Genomic DNA, 18,092 nt, shown 5'->3' on the forward strand with positions numbered 1-18,092 from the left:
CAGTTGTGCATGGAACAGAGAGTGTTGTAACACGGATCCGTCTTTGACCATCAATAGTTGTGTAAAGCAACGCACACTGAGAGTGAAGTGCCAACAAATGAGATCAAAACCTTGGAAATAAGAAACTATAATCTGTTCATAGCTCTACACTTAACATCTTCTGTGGCTACTTTTAACCTTCATATACCCTTAAATGTAAGAGCTTTGATGCTCCAAAATATGAAGCTTACATATAGAAATTCATTTTCTCCTAAAATACCTGGAAGCAGCACTCAGAGCCATCTTGAAATTTCTCATCATGCTTGAAAGTAACCATGATAGTTTTGTCACAATCGATCTGAAACAATGCTATGTGAAGACAGGTAACAGAAAATAGAGAAGCAAGTAAACAGCCAATAAAGGTAATCTAAAACATACTGCAGGTAGATCCAAATCAGTCGGGGTTCCTTTATGGAAATTTCCAAAATAGTCTTGGACTTGTAATCCCTGTGTATAAACAAATAATAGTAATAACAAAGATTTGATAACTTCTTTCAAGGTGACCTGAAAGCCATAACATTGGTATTTCGAACTTAGTACCTGGCTACACCGAACTCTCATCACTGCCTCTAGACCCTGTGGTCTTGTAAGGTTCCATCTTAAATCATTATATAGCTTTGCGGAATCAGATGTTGCAGAAAATGGATGGTAGTAGTAAATCTACACATACGCCCCAACCAAAGGTTGTCAAAACAAATTGGAAAGTAGAAAGGTACCACTTTAGAAACTTCAAAAATTAAGTACCTGTCCACCAGTCGTTGCAGGAACAACGGCGAGTGACGCAATGTCCACATATTCTTGTGTTGTTAGGAATAAATCACAACATACCTGATTTTTAAAAAGCAAATTTAATGAATGATAATCTCAATGAGGTTGCTGCCTAGAAAAAAAATAGTCTACCTGAAACTCTGCAAGCTCTATTGCCAATGTCTTCAATGTCTTGTCAACTGGTTGCCAAAGCTTATTTTGGTCCTGCACCACACAACAATTACAGAATTCATTGTGATAAAAACAAAAAATATATTATCAGCTTCCCTTAATGTTTTGAATCTTTTGTTACCTTACTGAAAAATGTAGTAAATAGCATTATCACCCAACATGTCTAATCATTTATTGATGATATTCGACTTTTTATAAACATTAATATCACAAATACCCACAGTAAAGAATTTTCACTCTTTCCATGCTAGCAGAGAGCCTTGATACACATAGAAGGATATATTGTGAACATGGATGTGGCTAATACTGTTTCTATGAACTACCTAAATATTCTCCATGCAACATTATTCTCAAAAACAGAAACCAATCTCTCTGCATACCTAACAATTGGCAACAGTTCGGTTTGAACCGAACCGAACCGTGAAACCGCGACTTAACAGCTTAACGGTTTCAACGGTTCAGTTCAGGTTTAGGTTTTTTAAAACGGTTTCAGTTCGGTTTCAACAGTCAGAAACCGCGGTTTAAACGGTTTAACGGTTTAACGGGGTTTTTTTTTTTTTTTTTAATTTGTTTTTAAACAATCTTTTCATTTTTAGACCTTACTCTCACATTTTAGGAACATCTTTAAAATTTAAAAAAATTTAAATAATGAAATATTATAATTTTAAACTTTTAAAAATTAAATTTTGACCTAAGTTGAAAACCGAAACCGCAGTTTTACAGTTTGAAAAATATTTAACGGTTTCGTGGTTCGGTTCGGTTCAGGTTTCAAAAAAATTAAACGGTTCGGTTTTGACCCTCTCAAACCAAACCAAACCAAACCGTTGCCAATTGTTATGCATACCTTCTCATTTGAAGCAGGGCCTTTTTTGCTATCAGATTCCCTTGCTGTAAGAGCTGCAAACCCAACGGACGGTAACCCTGAAAGAGAGGATTCACTATTGAAGTAAAGGCAGATGATGCTTTACATTAAATAACTTGATAGGCATATGAAGTACGATGTTGCATAGGGTAGCCAGCAGATCATGGTTGTTCAGAATTTCAAGAGCATAGGAATCAGCAAACCTGATTGAAAGACGAGCAATTTCCCCCCATTAGATTTGATTGCGAGAGATGCCCCCTGTTTCAGAGAATCATCATAAGAACCCAAATTTATCTCACTCATGCTAAATACTATTCAAAAACTCTAAAATACCCCCAAGCTTTTCTTTATTCCTGAAAGACCACAAAGTTTTGACATCTACACAGATACCTTGCTCAATTACCCTCTTAAGCAATTTTGAACGATTATAAAGCCGAGCCAATTCAAGCTCTTTTCACTCATCAATGAGTGGCATTGGAGAAACAACTAAGGGTTATGAGCATTTGGGAAAGTAAAGGAAACCTTAGGGCATTCAGGTATTTCAGAATTTTTCCTGAACAATAATTATGATGGCATACAGAGTGTTGTAGAATTTTTGCCAGAATTTCAAATATATGCATGCCACTGAGATTTGAAGATACTTACTTTGATAGCAGCACCTAAAGCTGCGTCTGCAATTGTTGTGCCTTGAAACATGTTTGGAATATTTTCAAGTAACAAGTCCAATTGGTCACGATACTGTTATGAAAGTGCGCAAGTGTATTTGAATGACAAAAAATAACCAACAGCAAAATTTTAAGCACAAACATGCCTTGTTTATTAGACTTGAACAATACAAACCTCAATTACTGGTACTATCAATCCTGACTGAAGTGGAGTGTAAACATCTTGCACATCAGGCACCACTAACATTGATGGCTGTCAATGAAACAAGCATAAATAAGTCTTGAGTTCAAGTACTCAGAAAGAAAGACATCAACAAGCCAAGGATAAAAAAACAGGCCAACAACAGATCCTTTAAACAAGTCTGACACATATTGTATCATTCCAAACAATGTGGTACATGATTTCCTCCATGCTCGGAAACATAGGGGGTGCAGTGTCTGTAGTGGAAGTTCAAGATCTATGCATGGTTTTAACAAAATACAACGTGATTCATTGGTACTAAAAAATGTTGTGAGCACTCTGTGTGCGCAAACATCGGAAAAGAGATTATCGAATCACCTGCTGAGCTTGACTAAAGTTGTAAAAATGCAATGTGTTGTCAAATGTCGCAATGCCAACCTTCACATTTGGAACCTTCTGGAGAAACAAATAAGTGGGAATTTTAGTTGCAATAATAACCTGAGGAGAACTTTAATCGACATAAGAAAGCAAAAACAAAAGTCTTAACTGGAAGGTCTGCAAGTGCTCTCTGCACTGCACTACATGCAGCTCCAGCAGCCCCAGTTGCTACTGCATTCATTGATACATCTATGAGGAAAAAGAATACTGGAAACATTGGTGGCCGAACCTGTAAAACAATACAAATGTCAAAGGTAGTCCTGGTATATATACAAGTACTTGTATTTTGGCTACATCCACATGGTTTAACCAGTGAAAGATAACTCCGTTCAAACATTATGGGAATTTAACTTTATTAAGGGGCAGATGCAATTTCCCACTATTCAAATTCATCAAATGCCTATATTACCCAAAAAGCTTCATTTCACTAAGACTCAAGAGCAAAAGCAGTCTAAAATGTTACTATTCAAGTTTCCAGCTCTGGGAATAGAAATTAGAGATATAATAGAGTAATAACATTTCCAAAGATATCAGGTATCTGAGCTACTAGAACTGTATTATAGGAAAAGCAACTTACAGAATATACTTTGGAAATCAACAAGTTAATACGCCCTCACCAAAAATTCTTTTGTTGCCACAAACTCCACTGTTCCTCTACAGAGCTCTGGTCTGCTGTCTGCATCACGCCGCCTATTATCAGGTCCCAAATTGCAGTGATATTCACGTGGTGTATCATTTGTCTGACCTGAAAGTGTGAAGGAATGATAATTTAGAAAACCGGAATATTCACCAAAGATTATTTCTTTCCAACTTTTTTGTTTTGTTGGAAAGGAGACATTTTGTTAAGTTTTCTATATTTATTGTTTTGCACAAACGTGTGCATACAAACCCCTTATATTTCAGACAAATTAGAACATGAGAGACAGTTCAAATTTGAAATCAACTGGTTTGATTATCAGCATTATGAGACAGCCACACAAGAAATTGCACTCAGGTGGCAACAGTGCACATGCAGTTATCGCAACCAGGAGAGAACAATATCTGAATAATTTGCCTACCTATAACCATCAAACATCTCTGACACAAAATTCAAGGAATTACCACAAAAGTTGCACTTGAAATGATGCCCTTGGTCAATAAACCTCATGAAAGGATTAATGTAGGCTTTGCATTTTGTACACCGGACAGGTCCACTGTCACCGAAATCAACAATCTGCAAGTCAAAAGTTAGAAAAATAATATTGAAAAGAGTCTTGATACATGATATCTGTTTAAATGAAGTAGTTGCAAATTTATAATGAGGGCTTTGGGATTACCTGAACAGGCTCCTCTAAGGGGTGGGGTAAGGCTAGGGGCTGTACCATGAGAGCCAATGGCATATTGGAGTTTGCCAATAAATCTCCTGAACAAGGAACCTAGTGCACAACAAATGGTTTAATGCATGAAAATTATAGGGAATCAAAGCATAGAAAATGTATTCAAATTATACCTGATTAAGTGTGCATCTCATATACCGCGGACTACAATTTCCCGTATCTCTCACAATAAAATTACTGGTTGCAGACTTCACAAAGTAAAGGATATCATTCTCAATAAACAAACAAGATTATTCTCCTTCAAATTCAAAGGTTGGAAAAGGAATACAGCATACCGGAGGTAAAGCAGCGTGACCATCTACTCTAGTTTCAAAATTGATAACAATTGAGCTTGTTTGAGGTCGAGGGATTTGAGTAGGATCAATACGGGATGAGTTTTCACCTGAATTTGCAGGTGAGCCCGGCTGAGAAATGCCTGGGGCAAGATATTGACCCATACTTGGAGGTTGCAATGGTGCTTGTGTCTGTGTTGCCATACCAGGTACAGTTTGGGATCTTGGTGCCTGCATTATGGCCTATGTTCAGATATGAGATAGCAATGCTTACAAACATCTAATAACTTAGAAAAATTAGGTGCATGCTGCATTAAAGCTTCCCAACACCTGCTCATTAGAAGTGTACATGTAGTGAAGAGTGAATTTCAATATAAACAAAAGAAATGACCTCTTAATTGCTGTAAATCCTTAACATCCTTCCAATCTAAATGCTTCTCGAATGGACAATATTATTTTCGACAAATATTTTTAGTTTGATGGCCATTATTTTGCATTACAAAAAATGAAAAGCAAATGCTATAAGCTCTGCCTTCAGCCCACCAAAAACTTATAATGAGCAGAAGCTTCAGAAAATTGGCTGCAGTGTCTTCCATTGCTTCTCTTTATATGTTTTGGGAAAAGATAAGCAATAGAGATTTCCATCATTTTCATTGCTCTTAATTGACACAATCAGTGTTGATTGCAGATAAATTCAATATTCACATTTCAACAACAACAAAATAGTTGGTTAATGTGACAGTGGTAGCTATCATCCACCAGCTCAGCAACTTCGTATAATGGTCTCCAATGTTACAATTTCCATCATGTGTCTAAAACTCTAAATAATCCAGAATCAAGCGTTCAACAAACAGAAATGATGATTGGTAAAGAGGACTTTGTTGTATACATGAGACAGCTCCTCATGCATATGAGAATTCCCTTAGATGCAAAAAGGTGTGAAGGGCCTATAATCTCAAGATTCAGAATAAGAAGCTAGAGTTGGCCAAAGTAAAAGCAGCTAGCTAGGGCATCATCGAAGAGCTCCATAAGCTAATTGATCGGTAATCACTTAATATATTAATTTCTAATGCTACAATTTCCAGATGTGCGAGTATCCATAACTCCCAATAGTCCACATTGCACACTTTTGTAGGAGTCTATTTTCCATATCTAATTTACAAGACGTCTTTGAGCTCACTTCAGTACATTAATTAATTATTTAATCCATTTCTCCATTGACAAGCACTGACAATTTTACATTGTACTCGCAAAGGAGGCAGAAGTTCCGGTCTACCTAAACTGACAACATTAAGCACTTGCTAATGGGAATATTCAGGTACCTTACACAGTTTTACTAATGCCGTTAATACTTATTTTGGTTTGTTCTTCTCCAAGATGAGATAACATTTCAAGATGTACACTCTTGTTCAGTCTTATAGGCCTCTTAAAAGACATTAAATCTTTCATTAATTGTGTATTAATCCACCTCTTTTTTTCTTTCATTCATTGTATATTAATCCGCCGATGCATGCATCTATCCATCTATCTGGCAAGTCCTTGAGCCACAAGTGATTCATTGAAAAAATCTCTCTCCATACATTAATCAACATATTAATATTTTTATCTAACCAGCACTTGCTTCTCACACAAACAAGGGGTTCATGGAAAAAAATTCTTGAACATTAACCAATCTATTTATTTATATATCTAGCAAGTACTTGTATGCTCACACAAATCAATGCCGGTTTATGCAGCCATGTACCTAAGAAGAAATGCAACAAAAGTAGCTAAATACATCACTCACCTGAGGTATTGCTCCAGAGAAATTTGGAGGGGCTCCAGCCCAAGATCGCGATGCTGATGGGGGAGCCCCAATCCCAGTTGGTGGAGCTAAGGCGGAACCACTATAACCACCTGGAGGACCTTGTGGTCTTTGTGGATATGTTCCAGAGCTGGTCATCACAGGGGGTTGACCGGGAGGTCTAACAGATGATCGAAGGGGTTGTGATGATGTCGCAGATCCAGGATAAATTGCACCATTACCTTGGGCATTGCTTTGGGAATTCAGTTGAGTACCTGCAGTTGATGACGACAACGGGATTTGGCCAGGATAAATTGGGCCATTCGCTTGAGGATTGATTTGACGTATTTGGGTACTTGATGCTAGAGGCTGATTTGGGCTGGGATAGATTGGACCAATATTACCTCCTTCAGCACCAACCCTTTGAATTGGCTGGGTAATTGAATTCAATGCTAAAGGTGGCCCTCGGGGCAGATTTTCTCCAACAAATGGGGCACTGGAGAGGGGATTCACAATGGGTGGTTGAAGATGGGCAGGTCCATTTGAAGCTGGTACTCCTCCCTGGGTGGGGAAATTACCTTGTGGAGGAGCAGAATTCAGCATCGGCGATACCAGAGATGGGCGTGCCAATGGCGATGGGGAACCCGACACCTGTCCAGGTATATATGGAGGTTGTGGAGCTGTTGCACGGGAAATTTGACCAGGTACATGCGGACCCAATGGGCGGGCAGCCAATGGCGAAGGACCCAAAATTTGTCCGGTTGGTGGGGGCGGACCACCTGGAAATGGGCGAGCGCCCATTGTTATGCCCCCAGGTACACTCGCAGGCCGTGGACCTCCCAGGTGTGAATATGACCCCGATGCCATCACTGATGGGCTGTTACCAATATTGAGATTTTGCATACCTGAAGGGAGATTTCCTAAGGTAGATCCCGGCCCCTGGCCGTATTGTTGGCCATATGGTGGGCGTTGTTGTTGGGGTTGGGGCTGGGGTTGGGGTTGGGGTTGGGTATTCTGGGAAGCCATGGATAGACACAGCAAAATCCGGGAGGAGAAGACGAAGAAGAAGAAGAATCTATCTGATCTCAAACTGGATTAAAAACGTTTCCAGAAAGCATCGATCAGATTGGACCCGAATTAGATCTAAACAAAAAGGATTCTGCTACAGATCGGATGGGGTGGGTGGGAGGGAGGGTGGGTTCGTAACGATACCGTGTAGATCTGTGTCGGAGCAGAGGAAAACAGGCTTTTCTTCTTCTTCTTCTTCTTCTTCTTCTTCTTCTTCTTGCAGGGAAGCTGCTACTGATGATGGTGTTGCTGCTGCTTCTTCTTTCTGCCAAACTCGCATTTAAGTGTGTATGTTATGTTATGCCAATGTACAAGAAAGACTGCGTGGCCTTTCGGATTGTTGATTCATTGCATTTTGTGAGAAGAGTCTGAAATCGCCCACTTCTTCTTCCCTGGACACCACACCCAGACACAGACATAGACAGACAGGCAACAGACACCCAGACATAGACAGACAGGCACACAGGCAACATAGCACAGACAGACAGGCAAGGCAGGCATAGGCACATAGCATAGATAGGCAACATAGCACAAACAAACAGGCAGGCAGGCATATGCATATAGCATAGACGGACAGAGACGGACACATGCACACGCACACGGGAACTCCGACTCCGACTCGGGCATCGCAAGAATCATTATGCACACAGGAACTCAAGACTCGAGCATCCCGAGCATTGTTAAGTTTTAATCGTGTGAACTCACCTCCCTTTCTTCTTTCCTTGGGCATCAGCACCCAAACTTCAACGGATCGCACCATGCTCCGTGATCAACATCAAGGGCGCAAAGAAAGTGTGCGTTGGAAATACGTCATTGTGGGCAGCTCTGTGGCAAATTCGGTTGGAAGGTGGTCATGATTGACATCTACATTGGCTCCATATTTGCAATGAATCGTTGGTGTGGGAAGTATTGATGTGCTTGCAGTTTGTTTGTGCCATCATGAAGGCTGATATTGCAATGGAATGGAGGTCAATATGGAAAGTGTTTAGTATTGTCGCTTATAGGTGGATGAAGTTGTTGGAGTAAGATTAATTCCTATGTTGGTAGCATTTTTTATCTTATGTGTATGAGAGAGAGAGAGAGAGAGAGTGTGTGTGTGTGTGTGTGTGTGTGTGTGTGTGTGTGTTTGTGTGTGAGTTAACATCCCTAGAAATAGATTGTGATTTACGAGATGGTGCCAAGCCCATGGAGAGAGAAAGCAAGATATATTAACATCTAGCAAAGGACAAAATCAACCGATGAGGGCAATTCATGATACAAATATGGGTGAATTCATGTTATACTTACCGAAACAAAAATAAATGCTCTAAGTTTCTTAAGTTTCATGATCAGGATCTAAATGCATGCGCTAAATGATTTTGGAGAAGTTTCACAAGCATGAATAGCATAACTAATGGTTGTGGGTTGAGTAGGGTGATTGGACAAAGCTACGAGGAAATTTAGCAAATGCAGATGGGTGTCCTCATATGGATTGAACATGGTGAGCAATTATCTCCATCATTTGACGATGTTATGGCTCATGTGCCTTACGTCCATGTACTTGCCCTCTCCATTGTCATCAACTACATTCTTCTACTCACGAATGGTAACTCCATGACATGTTAGTCAATGTTTGAAGCTATGGGATAAATTAGTGATGCACTATTTTCATTGCATATTGCATGCTAATACAAGGGTGGATTCCCTACACTTTCAAAACCCCAAGCATGACGTGGCCAAAGTGTCATGGGTCAGTCTTTTCCATCATTTGTGAAATGACAATGGATTCCACATAGAGGGCAACATACTTCTCTCTTATATGCTTATAAGTAAGGCCACATGCACACAAAATTTTCCCTACTTTCTATCTCTCTTTCACATATTTTGAAAAATGTTTCTTCTTTGGTATCAGGGAATGTTCATCTTACTTCCATATCTAGTTGGTGAGAAGAAATTGTATGTTGTCTTATTGCTCTATCAACATGTAGGCATCCATGTGCCTCAGTCTTATATGAATCTTTAGGGAAAGAGATTGCCTAAGGTTGATTCAAGTCTTTTGTGTGTAGGGATGCGATAGATCTTGTCCCGATACCTTGTTTCATTCGTCATTTTCGTGAGGTTGTACCATATCAAAAGGGTGGTAAGTTCTCACATTAAGGATATTGTTGTTAAACTACCATCACCTTTAAGTACCATGATTCTCCAAGATTTTCTATTGTCACCATTTGCTTCGATGTTTCAAACATCTTGGGTGTAAATCTTTGAGTTGGCATGGTTTGAATTTGGTGAACGAGGTTCATTATATCAAATAGTTTTTCTACCATAAATTGGGTGTTGCAAATTCAAAATTATTGGATTACTCAAATGGCTCAACAAGAGAGACAGAGACACAGAGAGAGAGAGAGAAAGAAAGAGAGAGAGAGAGAGAGAGAGAGAGAGAGAGAGAAATAGATAGATTATATTATCGTCTTCAGAGGTCAAATATGACCTATGAGACCAAAAATATTACATTTCACGTGATACGTGTGAAGGTGAGTAGCGACTCTCGATGTTCAAGAACTTTACCAATGAATGCTGCAATCGAGAGTGCACATCGTGGTTGTGAGAGAAATTCGTGCAAGGATTGGGCTCGATCGGAGAGATGTGGAAAGCATGGTCGAATATGATCAAAGGTAGAGCATTGTATCAAAGTGTGATACTCGGACTCTCGAACTTGTTTAGGGCAAAGTGTGCATAGTCGGCCACTCTCATCACTTGTGCCCCAACGGCCCGTCTCAGATCTCAATGCGTGCGAGCTAAGTCGCATGGAAGCAATGGTTCGAATGGCATATATCGGGATGGGCTCTAACATGTATCGATGTGTACGGCTTCCCCGTTCCGCGAAGAATATGGTTTTGTATTTAGGTGCAACATTTGTAGTATAATGTGTGAAGCCACCACATTTGTCCCATGTCATGATACATTGGCGTTGCAAAAAGGCCTCATTTACAGAGGAATCTAGTGACGCATCATGAAGCAAGTGTCTTGCATCCCATCTACCAAACCATTTTTCTAAATCTTGCATCCAACCGGAACACAAAATTTTGCTTTTATGCGTCTTTTGGATCTTTTTGCTTGCTTCCCATGCAATTCTAGGAAGTTGATGTGAGGGGCTTTTATGAACCTTAAGCATGTATTCAACAACCCTTTCCATGGCCATGATCTCAATGGGAAGCGATCCTGTCTCAAGTAGGAGGAGGGTGTAGGGTATTTGTTTCTTAACTTGTAGAAACTTTGTAAGAAAATGTTTTTGGACATTTTCAAACTCTTTCCGCGTAGATTTAGGGATGCTACTGCCCCATATTTCCACCCCAATAGAGAAGAACCGGGGTCACCAAAGTGTCAAAAAGATATTTCTTGAGGTCCCAACACTTAATATCTCCAAGATTGCATGTGTTCTCAAATGCATAATATGCTCACTTACCCGCCTCAAAGCAACGTGTAGCACATTCATTCCATCTATGATTTGAAGGAACTTCAAGGCCAAGATATTTGAAGCTTTCCACACATTCAAGTGGCTCATTGTTGTACATAATGCATGGTTTATCTCTTTTTTGACTCTTCACAAGCATAATCTTTGTTTTAGAGCTATTGACACTTAATCTAGTATGCATGCAAAAAATTTCCAATGCCTTCATAAGCTTTTGTGCATCTCCTGAAGTATTTGCAAAAAACACTGCATCATCAACATATAACAAAAGCATAATCACAACATTCCCAATGACAACTTCTTCAACACATTCTTCCTTTACAAACTTGGTAACAATTTCTTCTAATTCATCAATGCATAGACCAAATAATGTTGGTGAGAGTGGGCATCCTTGCTTAACACCAATAGTGCTATTAAAAAAATCTGAAAGTCTATCTCTCATACGCACACAACATATAACCTTCTCATATATTCGGGAAATTGCAAGCATATATTCACTTGGTACCTCAAGTTCTTCCATTTGCCTCCAAAGATTCTCACAAGGTACCATATCAAAAGCTTTCTTGAAGTCTACAAAGCAACAATATAAACCTTTACCTCTAAGGCGACTTTCCTCCATTAATACTCGAAGAGTGACAAGATGATCAATGGTGCTATGGTGTTTTCGAAAACCATCTTGTCCATAACCTCTCTAACCATTTTTTTCTGCCCATACACGTATCTTTGATTCCATTATACATCCAAATAGTTTTGCCATTAATGAGCCAACCATGATGGTTCGATAGTTGTTTACATTATTTACATCTCCGCCTTTATGTAAAGGTTTGATCCAATTTGTAGTCCAATCATATGGCATACCATGTTGCAATGCATCATTAAACATATCGCATATCCATATATGTGCTTCCTTTCCCGTCCATTTGAGCATTTCAGCTTTTATACATTGAAGATCGCTTGCCTTTCGAGAGGCCAATTTCTTAAGTCATATGCATATATCTTCAATTGTAAAGAAGGGAGACATATGTGAAAGAGAACCATAACACATCATCTTTCCGACAAGAGATAACTCATATAAATTCTTACAATGCATAGACAAGTCATGAAGAGTTAAGTCACCATAACTCTCAACACGTTTCCCCTTTAGATTTCCCCAAAATTTAGCACATGCATGTTCACGTTACCCCCAATGCTAGTAGAGGCACTTTTTCAACTTGTAGTCTTTATTGATAGGATACATAGCCAACCACATGATAGAATATCTCATCAAGCCTTTAAGGCCTCTCGATCATTGTATGAGTCCGGCTATACTAGCTCATGGTATGGCATGATGGTGACTTGGCTTCTTGCGAATGGTCTAGACATTAATAACCTACCTCCCCTTAGGTACAACCACACGAGTGATAACACCTTAATCTCTCATGAGAACCGCAATAAAGTAATACGCCAAGAAATATGGCAAATTTACACTCGGTGTAAATGGATCACCCCACTAGAGCCACTCCCATCTAAAATGTCGTACTATAAGAAACACTTCATGCACTTCTCTGAGTTAGGTTTTATCACACGACCAAAATATCTAGATGTATTCTTACCACATGCACTACGGGTTGCCATTGGACAACTTAGAATATCGTCTCACCAACTTGAGATTGAAAATGGCCGTACTAGTGGAGTCCCTAGGGAGGAAAGGATATGTAGGTTATGTCACATAGAGATAGAGGATGAGTACCACTTTACATGCAAGTGTCCAACCTATGCCGAGATAAGGGCAAAATACCAAGACATACTTGGTCCGTCTCCCACCCTCCCCAAACTATTAGATACTCTAGATATAAAGAAATTAGGCAAATACATTCTAGAGCTAAAACAACACAGAGAGAATAAATTACAAAATGTTGACAATAATGTTGCTAATGATCACGAACATGTAACAAATGCAGTTTTTCAGGAACCTGAGGAGACAACGAATGCCGACACACTTGCACCACCCGGCCTTTCCATTGATGAGGCAGAAAACCAGAGAAGAACCAGACGTCCTTGGGTGCCGGGTTTCAAAACAACTCAACGTGATGTGGAAGCAATATTAAAAATAAGGGAACGTGAGCTACACCGCCTAGAAGCCATGGCTAGGGCACTCTCTACATTGGAACCCACATCAAGACCCTTTGACCCCCCACTTCTTTTCGAGAGGCTTGGGTGGAAATAAAATTAGGCTTAGTGTATAGTCACTTTCGAGTATACTACATATTGTACACTACTAGAACTCTTTTAGTTTAAGTTCTATTTTTTTTTACTTAATTTTATTTTTAGTTATGATGACTGGATAAATACTCTATTGTTGTAAACCAATTGTCTCATGGGCCAAATTTGGCCTTAGAAGACGTTAATACATCTTTCTTTCTTTCTTTCTTGCGTTTGGAGAAGTTGTTGAGTAACTTCCCATATTCATCTCTTTCTTTGAATAATCCTTTTATAGTCAAGCAAATGCTTTTGGTAATTTTCTTTATCCTTAACTACATCCAAAACCATAAGGTACTTTCGAGCTTCATGACATTCTTTATAAAACCATTTTTTCTTACATTTCTTGGTGCATTTCCATGATGTGCGGTTGGTCGAAAAACATTTGTTTGTACAAGAGAGAATGACATTCTTAAAAGCTTCCCATTTGCATTCTAGTGTGGCACCATGTTGTGTCTTTGTCATTTGTAACTTATCCTCAACCATCTTGGAATACATGGGCGCTCACTTAAGATTCATGCTCAAGTGCGTTTGTTTACTATCTTTAATGACCTTCTCGCAATCAAACCTATGCATACATTTGAGATCAACACATAAATTCCTATGATCGGATTCCGGTGTCCATTCCCCCAGAGAGAGAGAGAGAGAGAGAGAGAGACCTAAGAGGCACCTCCAGTGTATGCCTTAGATACGGATCAGGTAAACCCGTGCTTGAAGGGATTACAGATTCTGATATGTTGGCTGATGCTGATTCCTGTCGATCTACATCAGGGTATGTAATGACCTAGGCAAGGGGAGCCATCTCATGGCAATCGAGGATGAAGGTTATGGCTCTGTCAACCACAGAAGTTGAGTACATGGTTGTTGTAGAAGATGGCAAGCAAATAATCTAGACGAGGGATTTCATTGGTGAGCTAGGAATGAAGCAAGATTATTTCTTATTGCATTGTAATAATCAAAGTGTCATCCACCTTGCGAAGAATGTTGCCTATCACTCTACGACAAAACATATCTAGATGAGATATCATTGGTTATGAGAGAGAGTGGAAGAAAAGTAATTTGCTCTTGTAAAGGTCCATACGAATGATAATTGATCGGACATGTTGACAAAGGCATTGCCTATGGACAAGCTGAAAGCTTGCCGACTGAAGGTAGGCATTGTTGACCCTCCCATACAAGAGTGAAGGGGGAGTTAGTTGTCAAACGTTGTCCCTCCTTATGGGAGCAGAGGCCGATGTGAACCAAAGCCAACTAGGGAACCAACTATGTACAAAGGGTCAGCTATGAGCCAATTGTGATCGGTTGGGAGCTGATTCGGCCAAGAGTCGTTATATTAAGGTAGGGACAAACATGTAAATACATATGTAAGTATAAACCCTAGATTATATCATTTATGATGATGGTCAAAGTTATATACTCACAGGGAGGGAGAGAAGTGAGTGCAAGGATTGTGTGCATCAGTGAACGAGTTTGCTAGTGTGTTGAGGCTCGAGTTCGATCACAATAGATCAACGGTTGCAATGTAAGCATGCCTAGTGTTTTGTGACTTCTTTGTTGCTTCATTGTAACGGTTGTCTACTAAGATAGACAAAGATCAACACAAGATTGTGGCCTTGTGTTCTTGTACACACTCTTCTATAGTGATTTTGCTCGGTGTTTGTGGGCTCCATGTAGTTTTTCCCATTGAGGGTTTTCCATGTTAAATCTTTGTGTCCCTATCCTTGTTTTTCTTGTTCCTTTGTTGCTTTCATCTCTGTTTGTTTGCTGGCTGTGGCCGGCCCCATATTGACATCACTCACACTTTCCTTTTTAAATGGCAACCTCACTTGTTTCCCAAATTCACATATATGTTGCATGTTCTTATCCTTAAATCTTGGCAAACCAATAACTAGACCATGTGACTACATATTTTTCAATTTATGTATGTTAACAAGACCAATTCATTTATGCCTATTTCTGCAATTTTTTTGTTATCATATGTAGAACAAAACTTATGAGGATTTGAACTATCAACATCCATTGTAAACATTCTACCTTCTTTTTTCCCTTTAGCAATCAATTTGAATCCTTTACTAGGATCTTCTACAAAGCATCCTCTTTGTTTGAATCTTACTTGCAACCCTCTTTCTACCATTTGTCCTACAAATATTAGAATTTTTGTAATTGTAGGAACGTGTAACACATCTAACAAGCAATTTCTTGTACCATAAGCACTTTGTAAAGGTATATTACCAACGTGTTGTATATGATGCTCATTGCTTAGTATCATCACCGGTTTGAACATAACCATGAGCATGTAATGTATGCAAATTTTCAAACAAATTTTCATCACATGACTTATGATTGCTACATCCACTATCAATACACCAATTTCTATCTTGATCGACATTATTACTTGCTATGTGATTCTTGACAAGTAAATTTTCATCATCTTGTGTATCAGATGTTACGATACAATTACTAATCGTTTTATTGTTTCTATGAAAACATTGATTTGCATAATGACCAGGCTTACCACAAATGTAGCATAGACATGTATTTCAATCTTGATCGAACCTTCCTCTTTGAGCTTTACACCTCTGAAATTTTGAGTTTGGTTTTCATGTTGATCATATTGTTGATGTTGTGATGATTGTGAAGATTTATTCTTTCCTCTTCCTCTACTTTGAAAATTTCTACCTTTACCTCTTGATCTTGCATAAAACACTTGTAATTGATCTGAACGAGAGGATGAGCCTTGCAAGTTCAATTCCTCCATAATCATAAGTGAAATCAATTGCTCAAAGTTTGGTAATGAATCTCTAACATAAATAGAAGTAATGAGAGACTTCCATTTATTGTCTTCTCTTAATACATTCAATGTAAAACCAACTGAGTCATCATTATCAACGGGACTTCCAATAGATGATAAAGCATCTAACACATTTTATTTTCGAAACAAAATCATTAACCAACATCGATGGTGATTTCTTCAAATTATTCAACTCATTTTTTAGCTGAATTTTGCTAACTTTCGTCGTAGAAGTATATAATCTTTCAAGACTATCCCATACATCCTTTGATGACTCTAGATCTTGAATATGCCCAATCAAAGAGTTCAATATATTTTGTGATAACACAAACATGACCATGTTATCCTTCTCATTCCAATGATTAAAGTTTCTTATTTGTTCTTCAGTCAGATTCATTGCATGCATGAAAGGCTTAACCTTTGTTCCTGTAATGAAACCCCATAAATTCTTACCAATCAAGTAATTCCTCATTCGAAACTTCCATGGTTGATAGTTGTGCTTGTCCAACTTCTCTATTTGAGAAGACAACTCTGCCATACTTTGTATCCTTTACTTGAAAATCGTCAATGATAAAGTTTACTCTGATACAGATGTAAAGAACTATAGCTCTCAATGCGTACATGAAAGCGTAGAGGGTTCTAAGACTGATTAAGAAAATAAATAAATATGTATTATAATAATATAACTAATAAGGTTGGGGAGACACTAAGAAAATGGAGGAAAGGTTTTTTTTTTTGTACAAATAAAAAAGATAGACCAATTGATAAAGCCTTTAACCTTGTAGCTAAGGTCACAAGATCAAATCTCATGTGACGCGTCCAAGATACTTTATCTATCTTCACCTTTACTACCAAATGGCAATAATTAAGCTTGAACTTTTAGCAAGCCGACTCAATATCGGAAAATAATTGGGAGTCTCATCTACCTAACTATCACTTGACCCGACCTTAGCTATCCATTCGGCCTCCTTAGCCAATTTATGCAAACACCATGCAACACGCAATGTTTGCATTGTGCTAAGTGAGTCTTGCGATATATTAGTGGGACCATGGATTGGGAAATCTTCTACAAGGAAGGAGCGATTATTCGGTTGACAGGATACACTGATGTTGATTGGGGAGACAATGTATCCGATTGACGATCAACATTTGACTTCGTCTTCTCCCTTGGAACCGGATGTCATGAAGACATACATTTTGGCCTTACAAGGATTCGAGCCCAAGACGACTTGGTCTATATGTTAGACTATAATAACATATATGATGTATAGTTATAATAAATGTATTATTAGTTATTACAAGATATTTAGAGTATTCTAGAACAATGATTATATTAAATATCATAAATATCTAAAATATTCTAGAATGTTTTAGAATACTCTAAATATCTTGTAATAACTAATAATACATTTATTATAACTATACATCATATATGTTATTATAGTCTAACGTATAGACCAAGACATCTTGGGCTCAAATCCTTGTAAGGCCAAAATGTATGTCTTCATGACACCGGAGAGATCTCATGGAGTAGCAAAAATATACTTATTATGATTATACATTGTATATGTTACAATAATGGTTTAAGGTTTGACACACATCAAGAGGATGTCAGTTCAAATCCTTGTAAGCCAAAATGCATATAATCATGACACCCTCAAAACACTACGAAACTTGAGATGCTCGATGGAGGGAAGAAACTTGCACAACTTGATGTGCAATGAAAAGGGGAAAGAGAAGGGTTTAGCAAATGAAGGACTCGAAGAAGGTGATGTAGGAACGGATCGTCAATAGTTGAAATCTACTAGAGGTCCTCGACATAGCAAAGAGAGAGTTCCATGATGCCACCATCAAACGACGAAGAGGGAGTGAGACCCATGAACGTGAACATAGTGTCAACCGAAGTGCTTAAGGTTGATGAAGAATATAGATACAACATTATACGAGGCCATATTGGCTTAGGGAAACAATGTAAACCCTGGATGAGGGATA

At 38.6% G+C, this 18,092-nt stretch overlaps 1 protein-coding gene across 1 annotated transcript; it reads right to left on the minus strand.

The window, feature by feature from the left end:
* Window positions 1-4: 4 nt before the first annotated feature.
* Window positions 5-7,906, minus strand: LOC147848488 (protein transport protein SEC24 B-like; the record flags this gene model as incomplete). The annotated part of the gene is made up of 18 exons (XM_087338397.1): window positions 6,559-7,906; window positions 4,776-5,003; window positions 4,614-4,688; window positions 4,441-4,539; window positions 4,226-4,337; window positions 3,742-3,869; window positions 3,234-3,353; window positions 3,065-3,142; window positions 2,681-2,758; window positions 2,486-2,578; window positions 2,044-2,098; window positions 1,823-1,899; window positions 940-1,011; window positions 784-867; window positions 580-699; window positions 418-486; window positions 260-337; window positions 5-76 (listed from the first exon to the last, which is right to left on the minus strand). Coding segments are annotated over exons 1-18 (2,661 nt in total), but the record flags the coding sequence as incomplete, so codon positions are not given.
* Between the last annotated feature and the right edge of the window lie 10,186 nt (window positions 7,907-18,092).

This window comes from Azolla caroliniana, unplaced genomic scaffold (genome assembly GCF_043228905.1).
Source record: "Azolla caroliniana isolate FFs.n. ecotype wild unplaced genomic scaffold, voAzoCaro1.0.p SCAF_347, whole genome shotgun sequence".
Classification (NCBI taxonomy): Eukaryota; Viridiplantae; Streptophyta; class Polypodiopsida; order Salviniales; family Salviniaceae; genus Azolla; species Azolla caroliniana.